The sequence below is a fragment of the Puma concolor genome, unplaced genomic scaffold, assembly GCF_028749965.1.
Source record: "Puma concolor isolate L17-30 unplaced genomic scaffold, mPumCon1.1.hap2 unalloc_scaffold_11, whole genome shotgun sequence".
Lineage (NCBI taxonomy): Eukaryota > Metazoa > Chordata > Mammalia > Carnivora > Felidae > Puma > Puma concolor.
Genome location: NW_028240136.1, coordinates 455,119 through 473,227, shown reverse-complemented (window position 1 = coordinate 473,227; position 18,109 = coordinate 455,119). Strand labels below are relative to the sequence as shown.

General features: G+C 43.0%; 1 protein-coding gene across 4 annotated transcripts; it reads left to right on the top strand.

The window, feature by feature from the left end:
* The first annotated feature begins 890 nt into the window (after positions 1-890).
* On the top strand, positions 891-17,573 carry LOC147571715 (transport and Golgi organization protein 1 homolog). Of its 4 annotated transcripts, XM_086696125.1 has the most exons (17): positions 891-1,103; positions 4,719-4,740; positions 5,685-5,773; positions 6,028-6,090; positions 6,829-6,895; positions 7,060-7,198; positions 8,953-9,054; positions 9,741-9,801; positions 9,908-9,943; positions 10,026-10,093; positions 10,218-10,312; positions 11,319-11,395; positions 12,847-12,988; positions 14,081-14,157; positions 15,695-15,827; positions 16,804-16,906; positions 17,401-17,573. In XM_086696125.1, the coding sequence occupies exons 1-17, from the start codon at positions 906-908 to the stop codon at positions 17,408-17,410; spliced, it is 1,482 nt and encodes a 493-aa protein (XP_086552251.1). In that variant the 5' UTR covers positions 891-905; the 3' UTR covers positions 17,411-17,573. The 4 variants fall into 4 exon arrangements, with proteins under 4 accessions (XP_086552251.1, XP_086552250.1, XP_086552253.1 ...); XM_086696124.1 differs by lacking the exon at positions 17,401-17,573 and having other exon boundaries at positions 16,804-17,045; XM_086696127.1 differs by lacking the exon at positions 17,401-17,573 and having other exon boundaries at positions 16,730-17,045.
* The last annotated feature ends 536 nt before the right edge of the window (positions 17,574-18,109 follow it).

Genomic DNA, 18,109 nt, shown 5'->3' with positions numbered 1-18,109 from the left:
GTTTTGGTGACCATACACAGGACTTTTGTGTTATTTAGAAAGTAATTTCCATAGTTGTTATTGATTGGTTTAGGTGCAACACTATGAAATGGGAACTTGAATTTATTGTATTGGCTATTTGGAGATGTGTGTTCAAGTAACTTAAAACCTCATAGATTTCATCAAAATAGACAAGATCACCTGATTATGCAAATCTTTATTTAATTCAGAAGTCTGACAATTTGGGCTGTGATTCAGATTCAAAGTAAACCTTGAACGTAAAACCTTATGGGGAGCCTGGGTGGTTCAGTCAGTTAAGCATCTGACTCTTGATTTTGGCTCAGGTTTGTGAGTTTGAGCCCAGCATCAGGCTGTGTGCTAACAGCGTGGAGCCTGCTTTGGATTCTCTGTCTCCCTCTCTCTCGTTCCTCCCCCGCTGTCTCTACTTTCAAAAATAAATCAACATTAGAAAAAAGAAAACCTCAGTGTTTTTAGAAACTAAACAATAATGTAGAATTTATTTTTGCTGGAATAATCCCATATTATTATAAGAGCAGCTGCACATCTCTCAGTTATATGCATATCTGTAAACATCTGTCTCTATAACAGCCTCATTTGAATCTCTAGTACATTTTTATTGTTACTTTCCCCCCTCCTTCCGTAAATTTTGGTGTATGTTTGGAAATGTTCCAAGGGATTTTATCTAGGTACTTCGTGAATATGTACAACAGAAGTCATTTACTTCTGTCTACTAAAAGGGTAAGGAACAATGAAGCCATCACCACAGTAAGATCGTAAACACAATCATCACTCCTACAGGTTTGCCCCAGCTCCTTTGTAAGCCTTCTGTCCTCCCTCTCCTTCAGGAGGAGGCCTTTGAGAGGTGTGCTTATAACCTCCTGGAGGCTGGTTGAAGGTTTATAAAAATGATTCTTGGTGACAGATATTATAAATGTCTTTGCTATTCCTCATTATCTCAAATATTATTTCAGCCTGTCCATATTTTGGCTGACCATTTCCCTCTTGGCTCTCGTGTCTTCGGAACTCTGCGGAAGCTTGCCGTTATTACTGCCACCGTTGCAATTTGTGCATGTCTTATTTACCTCTGGAGAGTTGTCCTTGCTGTGAGTATACTCAAATACCTTACAGATAGGCTTTTAAGCATAAGTAAGCAGAAGTTTTTTGGTAAGCACAAATTTTTTACTAGACCATTTGTATGCACTCAGTACTTCAAATTTCCCTTTAAGCACGGCATTCATTGCATCCCACAAATTGTAGTAATTCCAACATTCATTATCATTTAGATGGACATATTTTTAAAATTCTGTGAAATGTCTCTTTGACCCTCTTCTTTTAGAATTTCTCTAGTCTATCTCTATTCTCTATCTTCTATGAGAATATCTCTCATATATTTTGTAGTTTTTCCGTTGTCTTTCTATTATTGATGTCTAGCTTACATATGTGTTCTGAGAACGTATTTTCTATGATTTTGTTGACTTCAAGTTAAGGTGTATTTTATGACCCTGAATATGGTCTGTGTCAGTGAATGTTCTATATGAGCTTGAGAAGAATGTGTATTTTTCTATTGTAGAAAGTGTTCTACAGATGGTCATGGATCTAGGTGATTGGTGATGCAGTTCAGTCCAACTGTGTTCTTATATTTGAATATCTTTATGCTCAATCTGTCAATGACTGATAGAGGGTGTTGAAATCTTGCAGCTGTAATAATGTATATGTCTACTTCTCCTATCAGTTGTATCAGTTTTTGCCTCATGTATTTTGGCACTCTGTTGTTAATGCATGTACATTAAGGATTATGTTTTCTTGGAGAATTCAGCCTTTATTATTGACCTCAGTATCTCCAATAATTTCCCTTACTTTGTACATGTTTTGAAGGACAATTTAATTGTTCACAGAATTCTAGGTGGATGGGTTCTTTTCTTTTAACAGTATAAACATTTCAGTCTTCTTGATTGCATGGTTTCTGAATTCTGAGTATTTTTTGTCCTGGTTCCTCTTGGGTAAGGTGTTATTTCTTCCATCTCCCTGCAACTCCAGCCCCCAACACTACCCCTTAGCTTCTTCCAAAATTCTTTGTTTTCAATTTTCTCTTGATTGAATAGTATATGTCTAGGGATAGTCTTGTGTTTCTTGTGTTTTTTGTTTTGTTTTGTTTTGTTTTTGGTTTGGTTTGGTTTTTTTGGAGGGGGGTATTTATCCTGCTTGAAATTCTTTGAGTTTCCTGAATCTGTGGTTTATGACTATCATTAATTTTGGAAAATTCTCAGTCATTTGCACTTCAAACGTATAAGTAGGTATTCCCATTTTGTGTATGTTACACCTTTTGTCATTGTCACACTGGTCTTGGATTTTCTGTGTTGTATTTTTAATTTCTTTGTGTGCGTTTCTGTTTTGGGTGTTTCTACTTGACATTTCCTTCTGCTTGTTGAGTCTTTCCTCAGGTGTGTTGTGTGTGTTAATAAATCCAACAAAGGCATTCCTTATTTCTGTTATGATGTTTTGGATTTCTAGAAGTCCTTTTGGATCCTAGAGTTATCGTTTCTGTGCTCACATTCACCACCTCTTCTTGCATACTGACTACTTCTTCCATTAGAGTCATTATCCTATTAATCAGAGCGGTTTTACATTCCCAGCCTGATTATCCCACCATCTCTGCCATAGGAAGTGTGATTCTAATGCTTGCATTCTGTGTTCAAAAGATGTGGTTTTTCCTTTCAGGGTACCTTGTTAAGTTTTTGGGGAAGCTTGGGGTCACGTCCGTGTTTAAAAAAACTGAGGTGAAGGCTTTTAGTGTCAAGTTTTGTCTTTCCCTAGGTTTTAGGCTGAGTTTACTCCCCTATGAGACAGGAAGGAGGAAGAGCACTGTAGTTGAGTATTTCCCTTCATCTGTATTGCTTGTCTTCAGAAAAACCCCATTAGGCTTTGGAGAAATAGTTTCTCTGGAGGGCAGGCCTTCTAAGCAAGAACAGAAGAGCATGAGTTTATTTATAAGTGGCTGTGTTTCCTCTTTTCCTGCCAATTTAGAAATCTTTCCCTTCAAAAAGAAAATATGCATATTAAGTACTTGGAAGGCCATCTCTCTTTCCATTTCCCCTGCTTAGGAAAGGAAACATGTGACATTAAAGGACTATCCATGGTTTCCTGTTTGCCCTCCGTAGATACACTTTCCTATAACAACATTTTTATGACTCACTTTTTGATACCATGATGATATTCCAATATCCTGGCAAGATGTTGGGGCTCGCTTCAGCATCACATCATCATTCAAAACTTTCAAATAGGGATATACGTCCTACCGATCAAGAAAATGTGTCTTTACCTTTTGTTAAAGTAGAGTCTTGCCTAGAATTTATTGAGCTATAATTCATCAGGGGATGACTTGGGTCTGGGTGTTACTGGGCCACCCAGACCAGGTTCTCCAGTCTCAGTGTCTTAGTAATGAACACTGATCGAAAGGGAAACAAAGCAGGTGGCGTTTATTAGAGATAGGTTGTATACAGCGGAGCCACCGAGAAAGAGGAATATCGCTCCCCAAAAGGGTAGTGTGCCAGGCTTATAAAGGCACTTTTCCAAAGGGTGAGGGGCTGGGAGTGGGGAAGCATCCTTCAGTCCCACAGTCATTATCTTATGGTTGTTACTTTTCAGTGGACACAAGACAATCACAGGATGTCTTTTTCCATGGTTGACGTGCTTTTAGTGCTCCTAGAAAATAGAAATCCTAGTGCAGTCAGGCTTTAAATGGCTATTTATACTTTTGCCCAGACAACCATTACTCCCTAATACCTGTTCTCTCTTTGGTTCACTTTCCCAGAAGTCTCCAGTATGGAAACTGTTAACCCTTGCCTTAGACCAGTGCCTTTACAGGAATTCAGTTCCTCTTGCTTTTCTTAGACCTTCTCAACGGGAGCCCTTTTTGCTTTGTTTTTGAAATGTTAGCCATCCTTTCTTTTGGTGCCTGTGCTTTTGCCCTAGCCATGTTCCACTCTCTTTCTCATCTGATGATGTGTTTTTGGAAGACCCTCTGTTTTTAGTGATCTAGGAAAATCATAGCACCTGACATGTTGTAATTGTTTATTGATTCGGAAAGCAGCCAACCCTGTGTAACATTTCAGAAAGCTTTCTAGAGAATGAAAGAAGCGTGTCTTCATACAAAGGTTTTCCTTTTCTTTCCTTGCCGCTTCCTTCCTCCTTCCCATCCCTTCCCTTTCCTTCTCACCCCCCTACCGTCCCCCTCCATCTCTCTCTCTCTCTCTCTGTCTCTTTCTTCCTCTCTCCCTTTCTCTCTGTCTCTCTCTTTCTTTTTTTCTTTTTTTGGCATTTCAAATGATCCTGGGTTCTGGACTTCAGTGTGGATGTTGGGTTTGACTACAAGAGAAAAAAAATCAGACAAATATTTTATTTACGTATTTGTAAAACTGTCCGCATTATGCACTGACAGAATTGAATATTTTGATATTTATTTAATATAATGTAAATCTATCTTTTGGTCAAAATAAGCTCTGAATCGTTATGCTTTTATCAGAAATGGTTTATAAAGAATCATGAACTAAATATGAAATTCTACTTTTTTATTATATTAACGTTATGAATTCATTATGCTGAACAAAATGATCATTGTGATTTCATTGGATGACCTTTCAGTATTTTATCAGGAAGAATAAGTTTTTACTATTACTATGTTTTGACCTCAAACTTAATTTTGTTTCTTCCTCTCTCAGACAGAGCCTCCAGTATATCCAGGTAAGATTTTAGGTTTGAGTAGTCTTTGTAATGTTTTTTCATTACTCGTGTTTGGTGTGGGTTTTCATTTTTTAACTAAGGATAAATATGGTGACTTCTGATGTCTACTTGATTTGTTAACTCTTGAAAATCTTTCTCTTTCCTGTTAGAGGCTAAGTGACAATGTGGAGGGATTGGCCTCTCTTAAGACAAGAGACCAGGGGAGGAAAACACCACAGGAGGAAGGAGAACAGAATGAGTGTAATTTTGCCTAGAAATGATTAGGACAGAAGTGATGATATGAGCCTGAGGTGTGGAGTGAGTACTTTGCCATGACCTGGCTTTTGGTGAGATGTGAAGATGAGAAAACCCTCTTTGAGTCTGTCAAGAAGCCTAAGCTTAGAGAAGAAGCCAGGTATTGCCAGGCAGGGTGTGTGTCACAGGAGAGGGTTAAACCAAGGTTTTGAGTCTGAGGTGGAGGGAGCCACTCATGCCAGGGGAAAAGTGAACTTGATGCAAATGGGGGGCAATCTATTCTGCACGGACCCCATGGACTGTGTTGATTCTGTGGTGCTGTCTGTTGAGAGGCAAGGTGGCTACCTGACACTTAACAAGCCCTCAAAGACTGGTTGGTGTTCATCAGTGTAAATGCAGCGGTGGTGGTGATGAGAAGGGTGACCTCAGGGCAGGAGAGCTCTCACATTGGGCCAATGTGAGAGGAGTTTGCACTTTGTGTCTGTTAGAGGAGTCGGTGTTCTAGAGCTTACACGTATAGGAATGTCAGTGAAATGAGGTTTCTTGGGTTTAAAATGCTGCTGAAACTTGCTTTCTTCAGGCACAATGAGAAAGCTAAAAAGTTAGTTACACCCATGTGTCAGATCATGTGTCTGTGCTGCTAATACAGTGGGATTATTCGATGTCACTGGTTTGGTAACAACCTTAAAAACTGTTTTATCCCCTTTTAGTTAATTTACAGCAAAAAACTGCAAAGATCAACACGTTGGAGAAAGAAAACACAGAGCTGGCTGAAGCAATATCCACGTGGGAACAGAAGGTAGCATTGCCCTTTCAAATATTTCTTGTGACTTCATTTTGATTAGTTTTACCTCTTGTAGTTCATCCTACTGACCTATTTCATGTGTTCTATGAATACTTCCAATTCAAGACACGCTTCACAAATGTAATAAAAAACTACCTTTTTATTTGTGAAAGGAGTCACACATCAGACATAGGCTTATCTACCACGATGCTATTTTTGAATTCTGATTCCTTTTTCATATGTTTTGTATATACATCAATGAATTAAAGATACATCTTCAAGAAGCTAAGAGAGAAAGTAACATTCACTCTGCTGAAGCTCTGAAGTTGAAAGTAAGAATCCTTTCTTTGCCTGGATTGCGTTCTAAAAACACAAGTAAAATTAAGGAATTGTTATGACTCATTCAACATGTTCTGTTGAAGGAGAACATCAGAAAAGTTGAGCACTTCAATAAAATTTTAAATGACACCCTTCAAAGTGCACATGTTACCTTGCAATCAGAAAGAGAGAGAGAGAGGAATGTTAAGAATCAGGAAGTGCTAAGAGTTGGCTGCTTTTACTGTCATTTGACTTTGGAGGCTTTTTGTTCATTGGGTGAGGTGAGCATAGCATATTTGCTTGCTGTTTACCATAGTAGAGAGTGGGCCTCTGGGAGACAAACCTCCATCTGCACAGCTGCCATGTCACTAGGACCACGATGAGGAGTTTGCTATTTCAAGGACTAGGAAGTATCTTTTATTTTCACAACTAGGTCATTACCACATCATTCAGACCTGCCCTCCAAGATATGGAGAAAATCCCCCAAGATAGTTGAGAGATGAAGGGCAATAGCAAATTGTATACTGCCTTCTTCTCTTAATGCTCAACAATGTTCAGTGTGCATAGAGGAATATTCTCCTAAGAAAGCCATTTGTGAGCCCTTTGACTGGAACTATTTTCCATGTTCTTTGCCTTCTCATTGTTGTATTTATGCCCCAGGATCTTTCTTTGTAGCCATGCTGAGTCCTTTGCACTCACATTGTTGTGCGATCCTTATTTCTTGAATGTATTTTCTCATATCTGTCCTAAAGTCAGAAGATGCAAACGGTCAGTTGGAGGAACTGAGAGCCTGGAGGTCCAATAAACGTGCACTGGAAGGTATGTTGTCTGTTGGGGAGAAATCCCCATATGGTGGCAATGACTTTGCATTGGGAAGGGAAAGAATGCCTTCTTGCCTTCACACTAGTTGCCCTTTTCCTGTCACCCCAAAACCAAGTCTCAGGTCATATGCACATGCACAAAATAACCATTTTTTTTTACAGCAAGGATAAAAGCCATGGAAGACCTTCGTAATGCTGTGAGTTCTATTAAAGCAATCAGGGAAGAAACAGCCAAAAGGCTGAAGGAGAGCAGAGACGTCCTTGATAAATCCTATGAAAAAAGAAAAATGGCTACAGCAAAGTAAGACGTTCATGTGATAATGGTCCTGAGTACTGTTGTATGAATGAATGTGGTGGCCGCTATAGATAAATATATTTCTTCTAGAATTGGATCCAGAGTATTTTTGCCAAATGCATTCAGGAGAATTGTGCCTGCCCTTCCTACCTTGCTTCCTATAACCTGCATTTTCCTTTCTGTCCTTAGTGCTTGTCACACATTCTTGTGTCATGTACTTGGGGTAGAAGAGGGAAGATCCTGGCATTAAGCACACTGATAACAGGCTCCCCTCTGGATCCATTTACATTGGCCTATAGGTTTCAATCCCATCCCATTGTCTTATCAGCCAGAACTAGGTGATCTTTGTTCAGCACCGGACTTGGGTCAAAAATATTTAGGGAAAACATTGACTTACCTTGCTGCAGAAACCATGGGAGTTTCTTTCTAGACTGTGGGTTGGGATGGCATCAGTACTGCATCTCTTCATCCAGTCTGCAAGTGAGACTCGTATGAAGTGTGTCTTCATGGGTTCATTAGAAATTTGGTGCACCAGGTGCATGTTTCTTCTTTGGTCCAGTATTTCCTTTTGTTCTCAGGAGGAGGGCCTTTAGAGCCCCTCATTCACATTGAAAAGGAAATGCTTCCTTGTCTTCCCTGGAGGCTCAGCTTCTGTTAGTCCTTTCCACACCCGGGGTGGAGCCTGCTCTGTCTCACTGGCATGTTGTTTTTGTTAATTTGTAAGCTCTTTGTGGGAGCAGGTAGAGCACCCTGACCACCTTTCTATCTTCGCCCCCTTACAACAGAGCCTCTACATTACAGCCACCCCAGAAAACATTTGCTGAAGGACTACCTGAGAGGCCAGAAGGAAATGCATGTACCTTTCTCTGTCTAGTGCTTTTGTGTCCACTACTAACAGTCTTTCAGTTTTGCATGTGATTCTTGAGTACATCCGGTGCCAAGTTGAAACCCTTTAAAGCAACACCATGGACAAAATAGTCTGAGGGCAACACAGCAAACCAGCCTTTCTAAGCATTTCCCTTTGCTGCCTTCACTGTCAATGAACTGAGTCTTGTTAAAGTAGACTGACTCCATGAAGGTGATAGTTTTCCATCTGAAATCTGTTTCCTGAAGATAACAGCCTGACTGTGGGACAGTTCACACCATGTTATATTTCAGCATATATTGCCACTCTAAGATTGGCCTTTCCCTCCACCAGGATCTTTGAAAGAGTGGGCAGGGGTTGCACTCCTGAACCTTAGTGGTGTATGGGAGTGATTTGCAATGCTGGTGAAGCCATATCCTGGAAGGCTGTCTTTCATACTCAGTGTCTGTGTCAGGGTACAACTTCTGGACTGAGATTCAGTGCACTGCCCCATGGAGGTGTAAGGCAATGATGATCCCCTGCCTCATCCTAATGGGTACAGTTGGTCAGGCACAGGTTTTCACACTGACCTGAAATAGGCCTTCTCCATCACAAACAAAAGACCAACTCTGGGAAGGCACAAGGTGCAATGTTATTTGATGACTTGACGATGAAGGAGTAGAAGCAGAGGACTAGAAAGGCGGCTCTGATTGTAGGCGACTTGGCAGCAGACGGAGGTTGAATTTTCTTTAACATTAAATGGGGTCTTCATTTCTCTGACTGTGTTGTCAGTCTGTGCATCGTTGGGGGAGGGGATAGGGATATTTGAGTCTAGGCTTTAAGAGAGCTGAGAAGGAAAAAGGCAGAATTTCTGGACCTTGGCTACTGGACTATGTATATATCTTTCCCATCTTAGGAATCTGGATATGACAAACTGTGAACTAGTGGCAATGAAGAATCAGATGGCAACTGCAGAGGAAAATCTGAAAATAGCTACAAGGGACATACACAAGTGCAAGTGAGTTCAGATACTAATTAGCAGCGGCTCATGAAACCCCTGTTTGTTTCTTAGTTCTAACCTTTGTACAATGGGTAGACTCCATGAATATAGTAATACAAACACAAATTCAGAGGACATATCCGTAGAGAATTAACAGATAGGAAAAGATAAGTATTAGAAAGAACAAAACAAGTAAGCTACTAAACATTTCTGGGTCTCCGGCATTGACCTGCCCATGTAGAAACTTCATCCATGCCAACGTTCCTGAGGGGTGGTGTCAGTTGTCATAATCTATAGGAAAGCAGTGTGCCATAGGATGAAATCATATCCATCAACAAGGTAGTACCATCTGATGGTCCTGGCCTTTGCAACCCTAGGAAACCTGGTGAGTACACAAGTGAAAGCAGAATAGAACTTTATGTTGGCTTTATGATGAAAGTCACTTGTCACATGATGAATTAGGGCAAGATTGCAAATGGAAAAGAATTCTATGACCTCTGAACCCTACGGGCATGGAATAATGAGTAAGGAGAGGATGGAACAATAGCTTTGGTTCTGTACATTTAGAATTGTGTGAAAAGTGTTTCATGTGAAAGGATAAATTGTATTGGGGGAAGATATGAGGATGACGGGAACATGAGCAGATTATTTATAATCCTACCTACTATTAGGCCTTATTTGACGAAAACAATTCTATCTCACAGACAGCAAATTGAACAAACACGAGAACAGCTGCAGAAGGCAGAACGCACCTTCACACACCAGGTAACGTGAGTTCTGCCTGACATAGTGAACCCTTAGTACCTCATGTGGTTGAGTGTAGTGGCCCTTGGAATTCCTAAACACGGACTTTTTATTGTTGATTTTTCAGGTCGCAGTTTATAAGCGTAATGCTCGGGACAACTGGGTAAGTGTTTTCTTTTTTCCTCCTCTCTCTCTTTCGTTCCCAGTCTGGCACGACTGAAGGTGGATATGTTTTTCTCCCCTAGATCAAGACTCGGATCTCGGAGAGGAAAATGGCGGAGCAGAGCCGAGAGGTCGCCCGCTTGAAACACAGGTGTGGGAGCGTGACATGAGTTTTTATGGGTGTTTTGAGGGATGACAGCGGTGCTGTTTAGTGTCTAGTCAGAGGACGTGGCGTTGCAACGCTGATAGAAGTCCATTCTTTTTCTGTATCCAAGACTGGATGTGATGGAAGGAAAGAGGCTGCTTGACGGATACAGGAGGCGGAGACCAATGCCTGGAAGTCCAGAGATGCAGAACCCTGCGAGGAGAGGTAAAAGGCATGTGGTGATGTGCAGCAGCCTAATTTCTGCGGCAAAGCCTTTTCCTGTGGGTGATCATCGTGTGTCCTGGACAGAAGAGCAAACACTAAGGACAGCAGGTGGTCTGAAGGGGTGACAGAAGGGTGTTCTCCTCTGGTACTACAGGCAGTGAGGTACTTGTCTCTGTGACTGGTGGAGCTCATGCCCCTCCTCTGACTGTGACCCTCCCACCTCCTCTAGCATCCCCCTCTCTGAAGAGCTTGGAAAGGATGACAGGACAGGGGCCTCATCCTTCTTCCCACCCGGACTCAATGTGAAGACTTTAGTTTATTTGAGGAGAAGGTCATTTATTGACTATTTTTAATGTTCCTTTCTTTTTATTGTTGTGAACTGTAGACCTACATTCCTGAATCCAAGCTCCAAATAGCTTCGTCCTCTGATGTTATCAGTGCAACTCTGCGGCTTCACTGCTAAACACCCATAGTTTTCCTTTACTCATTAATATAATACCAGTCAAGTTCAGTTCCATTCAGAAATAGTTACATAATACCGGCTCCCATGTGGAAGGCAGCTTATAGATAAGCTGAAAGACTGAACAATTTGCCTGGAGTCAGAAGAAACACACCCATGCTCTTCTGTGGAGGGTTTTTTGATGTTATCCACCAACTGACGCTCTCATTTTAATTTTTATCTGAAATGAGATGCTGAGTTTACCCCTCATGTGTATTGAGAAATGGCTGTTTTGGTGACGATTTCCTGATTTCTCTTTGAGCTGCCCTGTTGAAAGTTATTTGACTAATTATGAAGAACATGAGCCAGGACCCTATGGTTTCTTCATTAAGATATGATGGGATGGATCTCCCCCTCATCACTGGGGTCAACTGAGGCTTGTGGGTTACTCTCTGCCTCTCCTCCTGGTCCTGAGTGTGGGCAAGAGTTTAACACGTCACAAAATGTGGTCTTTGTGTGAATTCTTCACAGTCTACTAAAATCAGAGTAAACCTCTATCCATTTCAGAGCCTTTAGCCGAAGCTGATGTCACTCCCATGAGTCACAACTACAAGCAGTCTACCAACAATGCCGAGACGGACAAGGTAAATGCTGGGGCCATTTTCAGTTGTAAGTCTGTCAGGAAACCCTCATTTGCGGAACAGCATGCTCTGCGGCCTTATCCCTGTTTTCTGTGTTGTGTGATATGTCTGCCTGTTTATATTCTCCAAATGCACAGCCTTAACCCAAGAGTCTACAGGCTGCTTTCTTTTCAGCCTGTCATCTTTTTTCTGGTCAGTTTAGTAGCCAAAGGAACTTAGAAGTTGACCACCTTATGGCTTTTCCCTTGTGTTCAAAATAACAACAACAGGAAGATACACTGCACTCTATACCAAAGTCTCTAAGCTTGTTGACTCCTAACACACTACCTCTCTGTGGGATCAGTGTTGTTGTTATTTTCCTCTTTCTGGTCACACTATTCATGTGTGAAGACTGTCTGTTCATTGTAAACATGAAAAGACTTCCCTCCATCTTTATATTGTGTGCCTTGTACAATTTATGATGGTTTTAGACAAAGTCATTGTCATAACTCACCACCTTCACGTCTTCATGGGTAAATGAACTGTTTGGAATCCTTTCAAGCAGTATCTTAGGTAAAAGTATTCTGAACACAAGGTCCTTCAGTTTTATTCATATGAGCAGGTTCTCTTGTGTCTCCAGTCAGTGTTAGAGCTGATACCATCGCTCATGACCCATCCCTGGAAATGTATACCAAAGTCAAAACACATTTGCATTAATTCTGTTTCATGAATGTCTGCCTCTTTTTTCCCATAGGATGTATTACTCTGTGTCTTGTAGTGTACACAAAATCAGAATTCCTTATGAATTCAGGTGAACACTTGGGGGCCTAGTACTCATTGATGTGTAATATGTTCCTCACAGCAAACATTTCCTCAGGTCCCCTACAAGACTCCAGGCATCCCCAACTCCCGAGTGGTTTCTTGGCCTTTGACAGCACTTGCAGAAAGTAGGAAGACCTCTTTCTCAGCGAGGGAAGCAGAGGGGGCCAAGTGTGGGGCCGGCAGGCAGAACTTGTCCCCAAGAGTAGCTGTGATTTCATGTGCAGAGAATGAACTGTGTATTTGCAGTCCATTTTTCTGTGTTCGGAATAAGCCAAAAACAGAGCTTTTGCCGTCACTGTAGTGGAGGGATGCAAAGTGATCCTGGACATGGATGTCCGCCTGTCTGGAATATGCTGCTTCATTAGTTTGGAATTACTTATTTAATCCTGTAAGATGGGATCATTTTGTTCTAAATTCTCAGACCTGGGCAGGGACATGTGGTGACAGTAGTTTAACCGCATGCGTTTAGTTGCCTAAGCTGTAGGTGGTACCCAGTGGCAGGGACAGAGTTTTCAGGTACTGATTCTACTCTCTTGGATCCTGGTGGCAGAGAAGGGGGCAGGTGCTGACCCGTACTTCTATGGGTTTCATCTGCTTTGCGGATTGGTTCTCTTGTGTGGCATCTGCACATAGCTGTCACTTCTGTTCTGCAGGGCAGTGTGGATCCGTGGCGACCTCCTCCATCAACTGGAAGATTCTGCCCACCCTACTATAGAGGCCTCCCTTTGATCTGGGCACATCCACCTCCTGTACCAGGTTCGGGACCATCCCGAACCCCTCCACCTGCACCACTTGGTAAGATGATCTGGGCAGTATGAGTTGGCTTGCTAAGAACCTTCATCTAATTTTTGTTGTTGTTGAGACTTTTTTAAAGAAATTTGTTAATGTTTATTTATTTTTGAGACAGAGACAGAGCATGAATGGGGGAGGGTCAGAGAGAGGGAGACACAGAATCTGAAGCAGGTTCCAGGCTCTGAGCTGTCAACACAGAGCCCGACGTGGGGCTGGAACTCACGCACTGTGAGATCATGACCTGAACCGGAGTCGGATGTTTAACCGACTGAGCCACCCAGGCGCCCCGTTGTTGAGTCTTGTACAAGGTGCAGAGGTGGTACCACAGACCATTGAAACGCAAGGAAAATACCTGCCATCATCACCACATTCCTTGAGTTTCTCATGATTGACTTATCATCCTTGGGTCATTTCCCCCACTTTGTGTTGGTACAGGTGTCTCTTGTGGAGATGGAATGGGGCTGTATGCAGAAAAGCAGGCATAGCGCTTCAGCAGATGTGTGCCATACACAGTCCATGTGCTGGGCGGTGGGAGGCATGAGGTGCAGCCTAACGTATATCCATCCAGTTGTGCCCCCACTCATCCACAGTTGTTTGAGGAGTTCTGAAAACACCTGAACCAGGGCTTTTATGGGGCTTCATCAGAGTTTAAAGAATGGCTCTCCCTTTACCTTGGGATCACCTGAAGCATGTAGGATACCCTGTGCATGTGATTTGGGATCGAACTGAGCCAAAGAGTTTAAGTTGCTTGAGGAATGAGGAGAGTGGTTTTTGTTTTTTGGGGTTTTTTTTGTTTTTGTGTTTTTGTTTTGTTTTAATTTTTTCTTAACGTTTATTTATTTTTGAGACAGAGAGAGACAGAGCATGAACGGGGGAGGAGCAGAGAGAGAGGGAGACACAGAATCGGAAGCAGGCTCCAGGCTCTGGGCCATCAGCCCAGAGCCTGACACGGGGTTCAAACTCACGGACTGTGAGATCGTGACCTGAGCTGAAGTCGGACACTCAACCGACTGAGCCACCAAGGCGCCCCATGTTTTGTTTTTTTTAATCTCTGCACAATCTACTCAAATCAGAATAAACCTCCATCCCTTCTAGGGCCTTTTGCGGATCCACATGTTGCTCCTGTGAGTAACAACAACACTGACTCTACCAAAAGGACCACGAAGGACAAGGTAAATGCTGTGGACATTTTCAGTTGTAACTCTTTGGCAAAACCCTCCTTTTTCTGTTCAGCGCTCTCTCCTGGCTTTGTGTCTGTTTTGTGTGTTGTATGATATGTCTGCTTGTTCTCATTTTCCAAATGCACAGCCTTAACCCAAGTGTCTATGGGGTTCTCTCCTTTCTGCCTGTCAACTCCTTGTGGAAGGTTTAGAACCAATCGTGCCTAGGGCTGAGCACCCAAGGGCTTTTCTTGTATATACCTGGAAATAACCCAGGGAGGGAGAGACCACACTCCACCTGGAAGTCTTTTGGCATGACTTATTTTTTCTGGACCTCCTCAGTGTGGAATCATTGCTCTTGCTGTTTCTTCCTGTTCAGTTTCTTTCTAGGGGATTAATGTGTTCAGAAAATCGGCAGTTATCCTTATGTTTTGAAAATGCAAACTGCCTTCACTCCAACTTATATTTTTGTATGTGTCATTTAGAGTGGTCTTAGACAAAGTATATGTAATACCCATCAACATTCAGCCTTTTTTTTTTTTTTTTTTTTGTAACCGTGCTGTCTGGAATCCCTTCAGGTGTGCCCTGGGTATACATATTCTGAACTACGAGAGGTGACATATTTGTCCTAGAAAACACGCATTGCTACATGCGTGGTGAAGAGAGACAATCCGTAATTACCTGCATTGTAATTCTCCACTGTGTCCTTTGTGTTCACATGAGCACGTTCTCTTGTGTCCTGTGTCACTGTTACAGGTGAAACATGGAGATGTACAGCAGAAACGAAAGTGTATTTGTGTTAATTCTGTTATTTAGAATTTCAGCTCATCTTTTAGAGAACAAAAGTACCCTGCGAGTTGTACTGTATTTAACTGAGAAGTACCGCTGAATGAAAATAAATTAGCTAAGCCTACCTAACATGTATAGGTAACATGTTTCTCTAAGAACATGCTTTTCGAGGTTCTCTGCATGACCTCAGGATCCCCATCCCCGAACATGTCTCTGTGCCCATGGATAGCACTTGCAGAGAGGAGAAGACCTCATTGTCGGGAGAGAAGCAGATCGGGCACAGGCGGGGGCTTAGAGGCAGAGCTTTGAGCCACGAGGGCTATGATTCCATGTGTGGAGCCTGGGATTGTCATTCCTTCTCAATCTGTAGTTCTTCACATACAAATAAGCAGCCTCTGTGGTGGAGGCGGAGGCGGGGTGGAAGGCGATTCTGGACTTAAATGCCTTCCTATCAGGAATATGCTATTTTATTAATTTGGTACTCCTTCCATAAATCCTCTCGGACACGAGCTTGCTGTTCTACATTTGCACACATGTGGGAACACTGGTTTGTCCCCATAGCGTCCGTTCCCCACCCCCAAAGCTATAAGTGGAACCCAAAGTATGGGTAGAGATTTTGGCGCTGATGCTGCCCTCTTGGAACCTGGTGGTGGGGAAGCTGGCAGGAGATGAGCACTGCTTCTTTGGGTTGTTGCCACTTTTTGCTGGTGTTGGTGCTTTGCTCTGTCCTACGAACATAGCTTTCTTTTCTGTTCTGCAGGCCATTATGAATGCAAGAGGGCCTGGTCCTTCCCCAGGATCGCCTTGCAGGCTGTCCCCCACGGACCACCCTTCACCACCAGTCACGGGCCATGGGCCACCTCCTCCACCAGCTCCTCCACGTACTAAATTTGGTAAGATGACCTGAACTGGATGAGTGACCGATAAAGCGTATTCGTCTTCTTGGTGAAAGACTTGGTGGGAATGATGTAGGGATGCTTGTGAGGGCTTGGCAATTCAACTGCAAACCTGCCTGGGGACAGTGTCACATATCTCAAGTTTCTCAGGACATAGTGTACAATGGGCTGTGTCATTTCCCTGTAATGAGGTCAGCTGTAGGTTTCTCTTGTCTACAAGAAAGAGGAGTTTTACACAAAGGCAGATGTATCAGGAGTACTGGTGCCTGTCTGAAAGACACAATGCTTTGAGCTCCGTGAAGGATGAGATGCACCCCTAAGTGTAGGTGCCTCAGGTGTCCCGTCTGAAAGGGGGCACATGCATTATATGACACAGACCTTGTGGTCACCAGAGTGGAAATACCAGTGAAGGATCCAGTGCGAAACTGGGGGAAACTTGAATCACGCAGGAATAGAAGGGAAGTTGAGCACGGTAAGCAGAGTTTGAGGAGGTGCAGAGGGGAGGGCGTTGGGGTCAGTAGGATGGACTTGGAGGCCATTTCTGGCAGGGCCCACACACTGGGAAGGGAGCATGAGGACAGTGTGAAGTCTGCAAAGGACTGCTGCACGGGTTCAACCACAATGTAGAATGCAGTCATCATCTCTGAAATGTCAACGTCACCACAGTGCACCTAGTTCATAATCTAAATAAATTTTGTTGTTTCCCTTGGTTTTCTGAAGGGTCTGGACGTGTATGAAGAATGTTCTGGGAGACTTGGGAAGTTAAACTTAGTCTTAGGAAACGCTTGTCTGCCTAAGTTAGTGTGTCTCAGTGAGACTAAATGTGAAGGCAGGTTGTAGATCAGCTGTGCCGCTTCCTTGGCCTTCAGCCTGAGTCAGACTCTTGGTGGGGAACTCAGGGGTGAGGAGGAGCCGCCCCTGCTGAACTCTGGTCACCACACCCCTGCGTCTGCTGTCACCACCCTGCCTGCAGGTTTGCGTCTCCGAAAGTTCCCTCGCAATCTCCTGAGGTTTTGCCTGTGTTCCTGCTGTGTCAGCTCTAACACCAGCTCTCGGCGGTCATCTCAGAGCCTCAGGTTTGTAATCTGAGAAACAGGGACAATGTTGGTTTCTGAGGTCAGTACGATGAAGAGGTGAGAAGCACTTAAGGAATTTGTAAAATGTATGGGAGGAGTGGACACTCACCCTTCTCAGGGTGGAAATGAATGTATCTCCACACAGAAGGTCCTCAATAGATGTTCATTCAATTTCATGAAACTAAGAGTGTAATGCCCGAGGCTGAGAGGTTGGCAATCCGTGTTTCAAAAAATATGGCAAAGACCCCTGTGTTTTTTCTTTTAAAATTCAGGTCCTACTTTATGAAAAAGAAAAAGATAACTGTGATAGTGTGTACATTCAGGGATCTATATCTAAGATTTGAAGACAGTCCTAATCCCTTAGAGGTAGACACACAGATGCAGTCACACAATTAAGTGTTCATCCAAGGCCACAGATATATTGTTGAACACAAAATACATAGAGGAGAACACAAGATCCCATTGCAATAACCCAAAATCTCTTTGCCTTACAGGAGAATGTGAAATTTGAAGAGGACCCTGAACTGTGACCACTGGCTGTGGTGATGTGATATATTTAGAAAAGTTGTCTGATATGCGTATTTGACTGAATTCTTTCCCTGACCATTCCTGTCCCCTCTATTTTGTTTTTCCTCGTTTCCCCTAATAAACCCATCACAGTTCTGTATCTCTGTCATTATCTGCTTCCAGGAGGACCTACGGTCATTCTGTGTTGATGTACACAGTGTGACCCCTGTATACACGGTCACGAACAGGTAGAATCTACAGTAATACGGGGCAGAAGATAAGTGACTGTTTGAATTGTATTGACTGCACATGTCTCGCTGGTTCCTTCTGGGGTGGTGGCCACAAGCTTCCTCCAGATCTGGTGACAGTTGTGGTCACTCGTCAATAGATCCTCGCAAGCACGTGGCACTTCCTACTCACCGTGGTGTGTGGTGATCAGCAGGGCAGCTATCAGCCCCCAGGACATGGCTGATTCGTGATTGCAAGACATGGATGAGGGGTCAGCAGTGTCTTGGGTAGAACAGTGCGGACACCCTGCATTAATCCACATGATGTGGATTTTCCCACGTACCAGCTACGTCATTGGTGCTACCTGGTAGCACCAATCCAGGTGGGAGCTGTTGTGGGTGTGAGTCTTATAATGGCCCATATTCCTCTCAGTGTTTTCTGTTTTTATCTTTTATTTTGATGCAATGT

Coding starts and splice junctions, on each gene's coding strand:
- LOC147571715 (XM_086696124.1), top strand. CDS start 906: ATGATTCTTGGTGACAGATATTATAAATGTCTTTGCTATTCCTCATTA. Junction 9,944..10,025: donor GTAATGCTCGGGACAACTGG/GTAAGTGTTTTC, acceptor TTTCTCCCCTAG/ATCAAGACTCGGATCTCGGA. Junction 15,828..16,803: donor TCCTCCACGTACTAAATTTG/GTAAGATGACCT, acceptor CCCTGCCTGCAG/GTTTGCGTCTCCGAAAGTTC.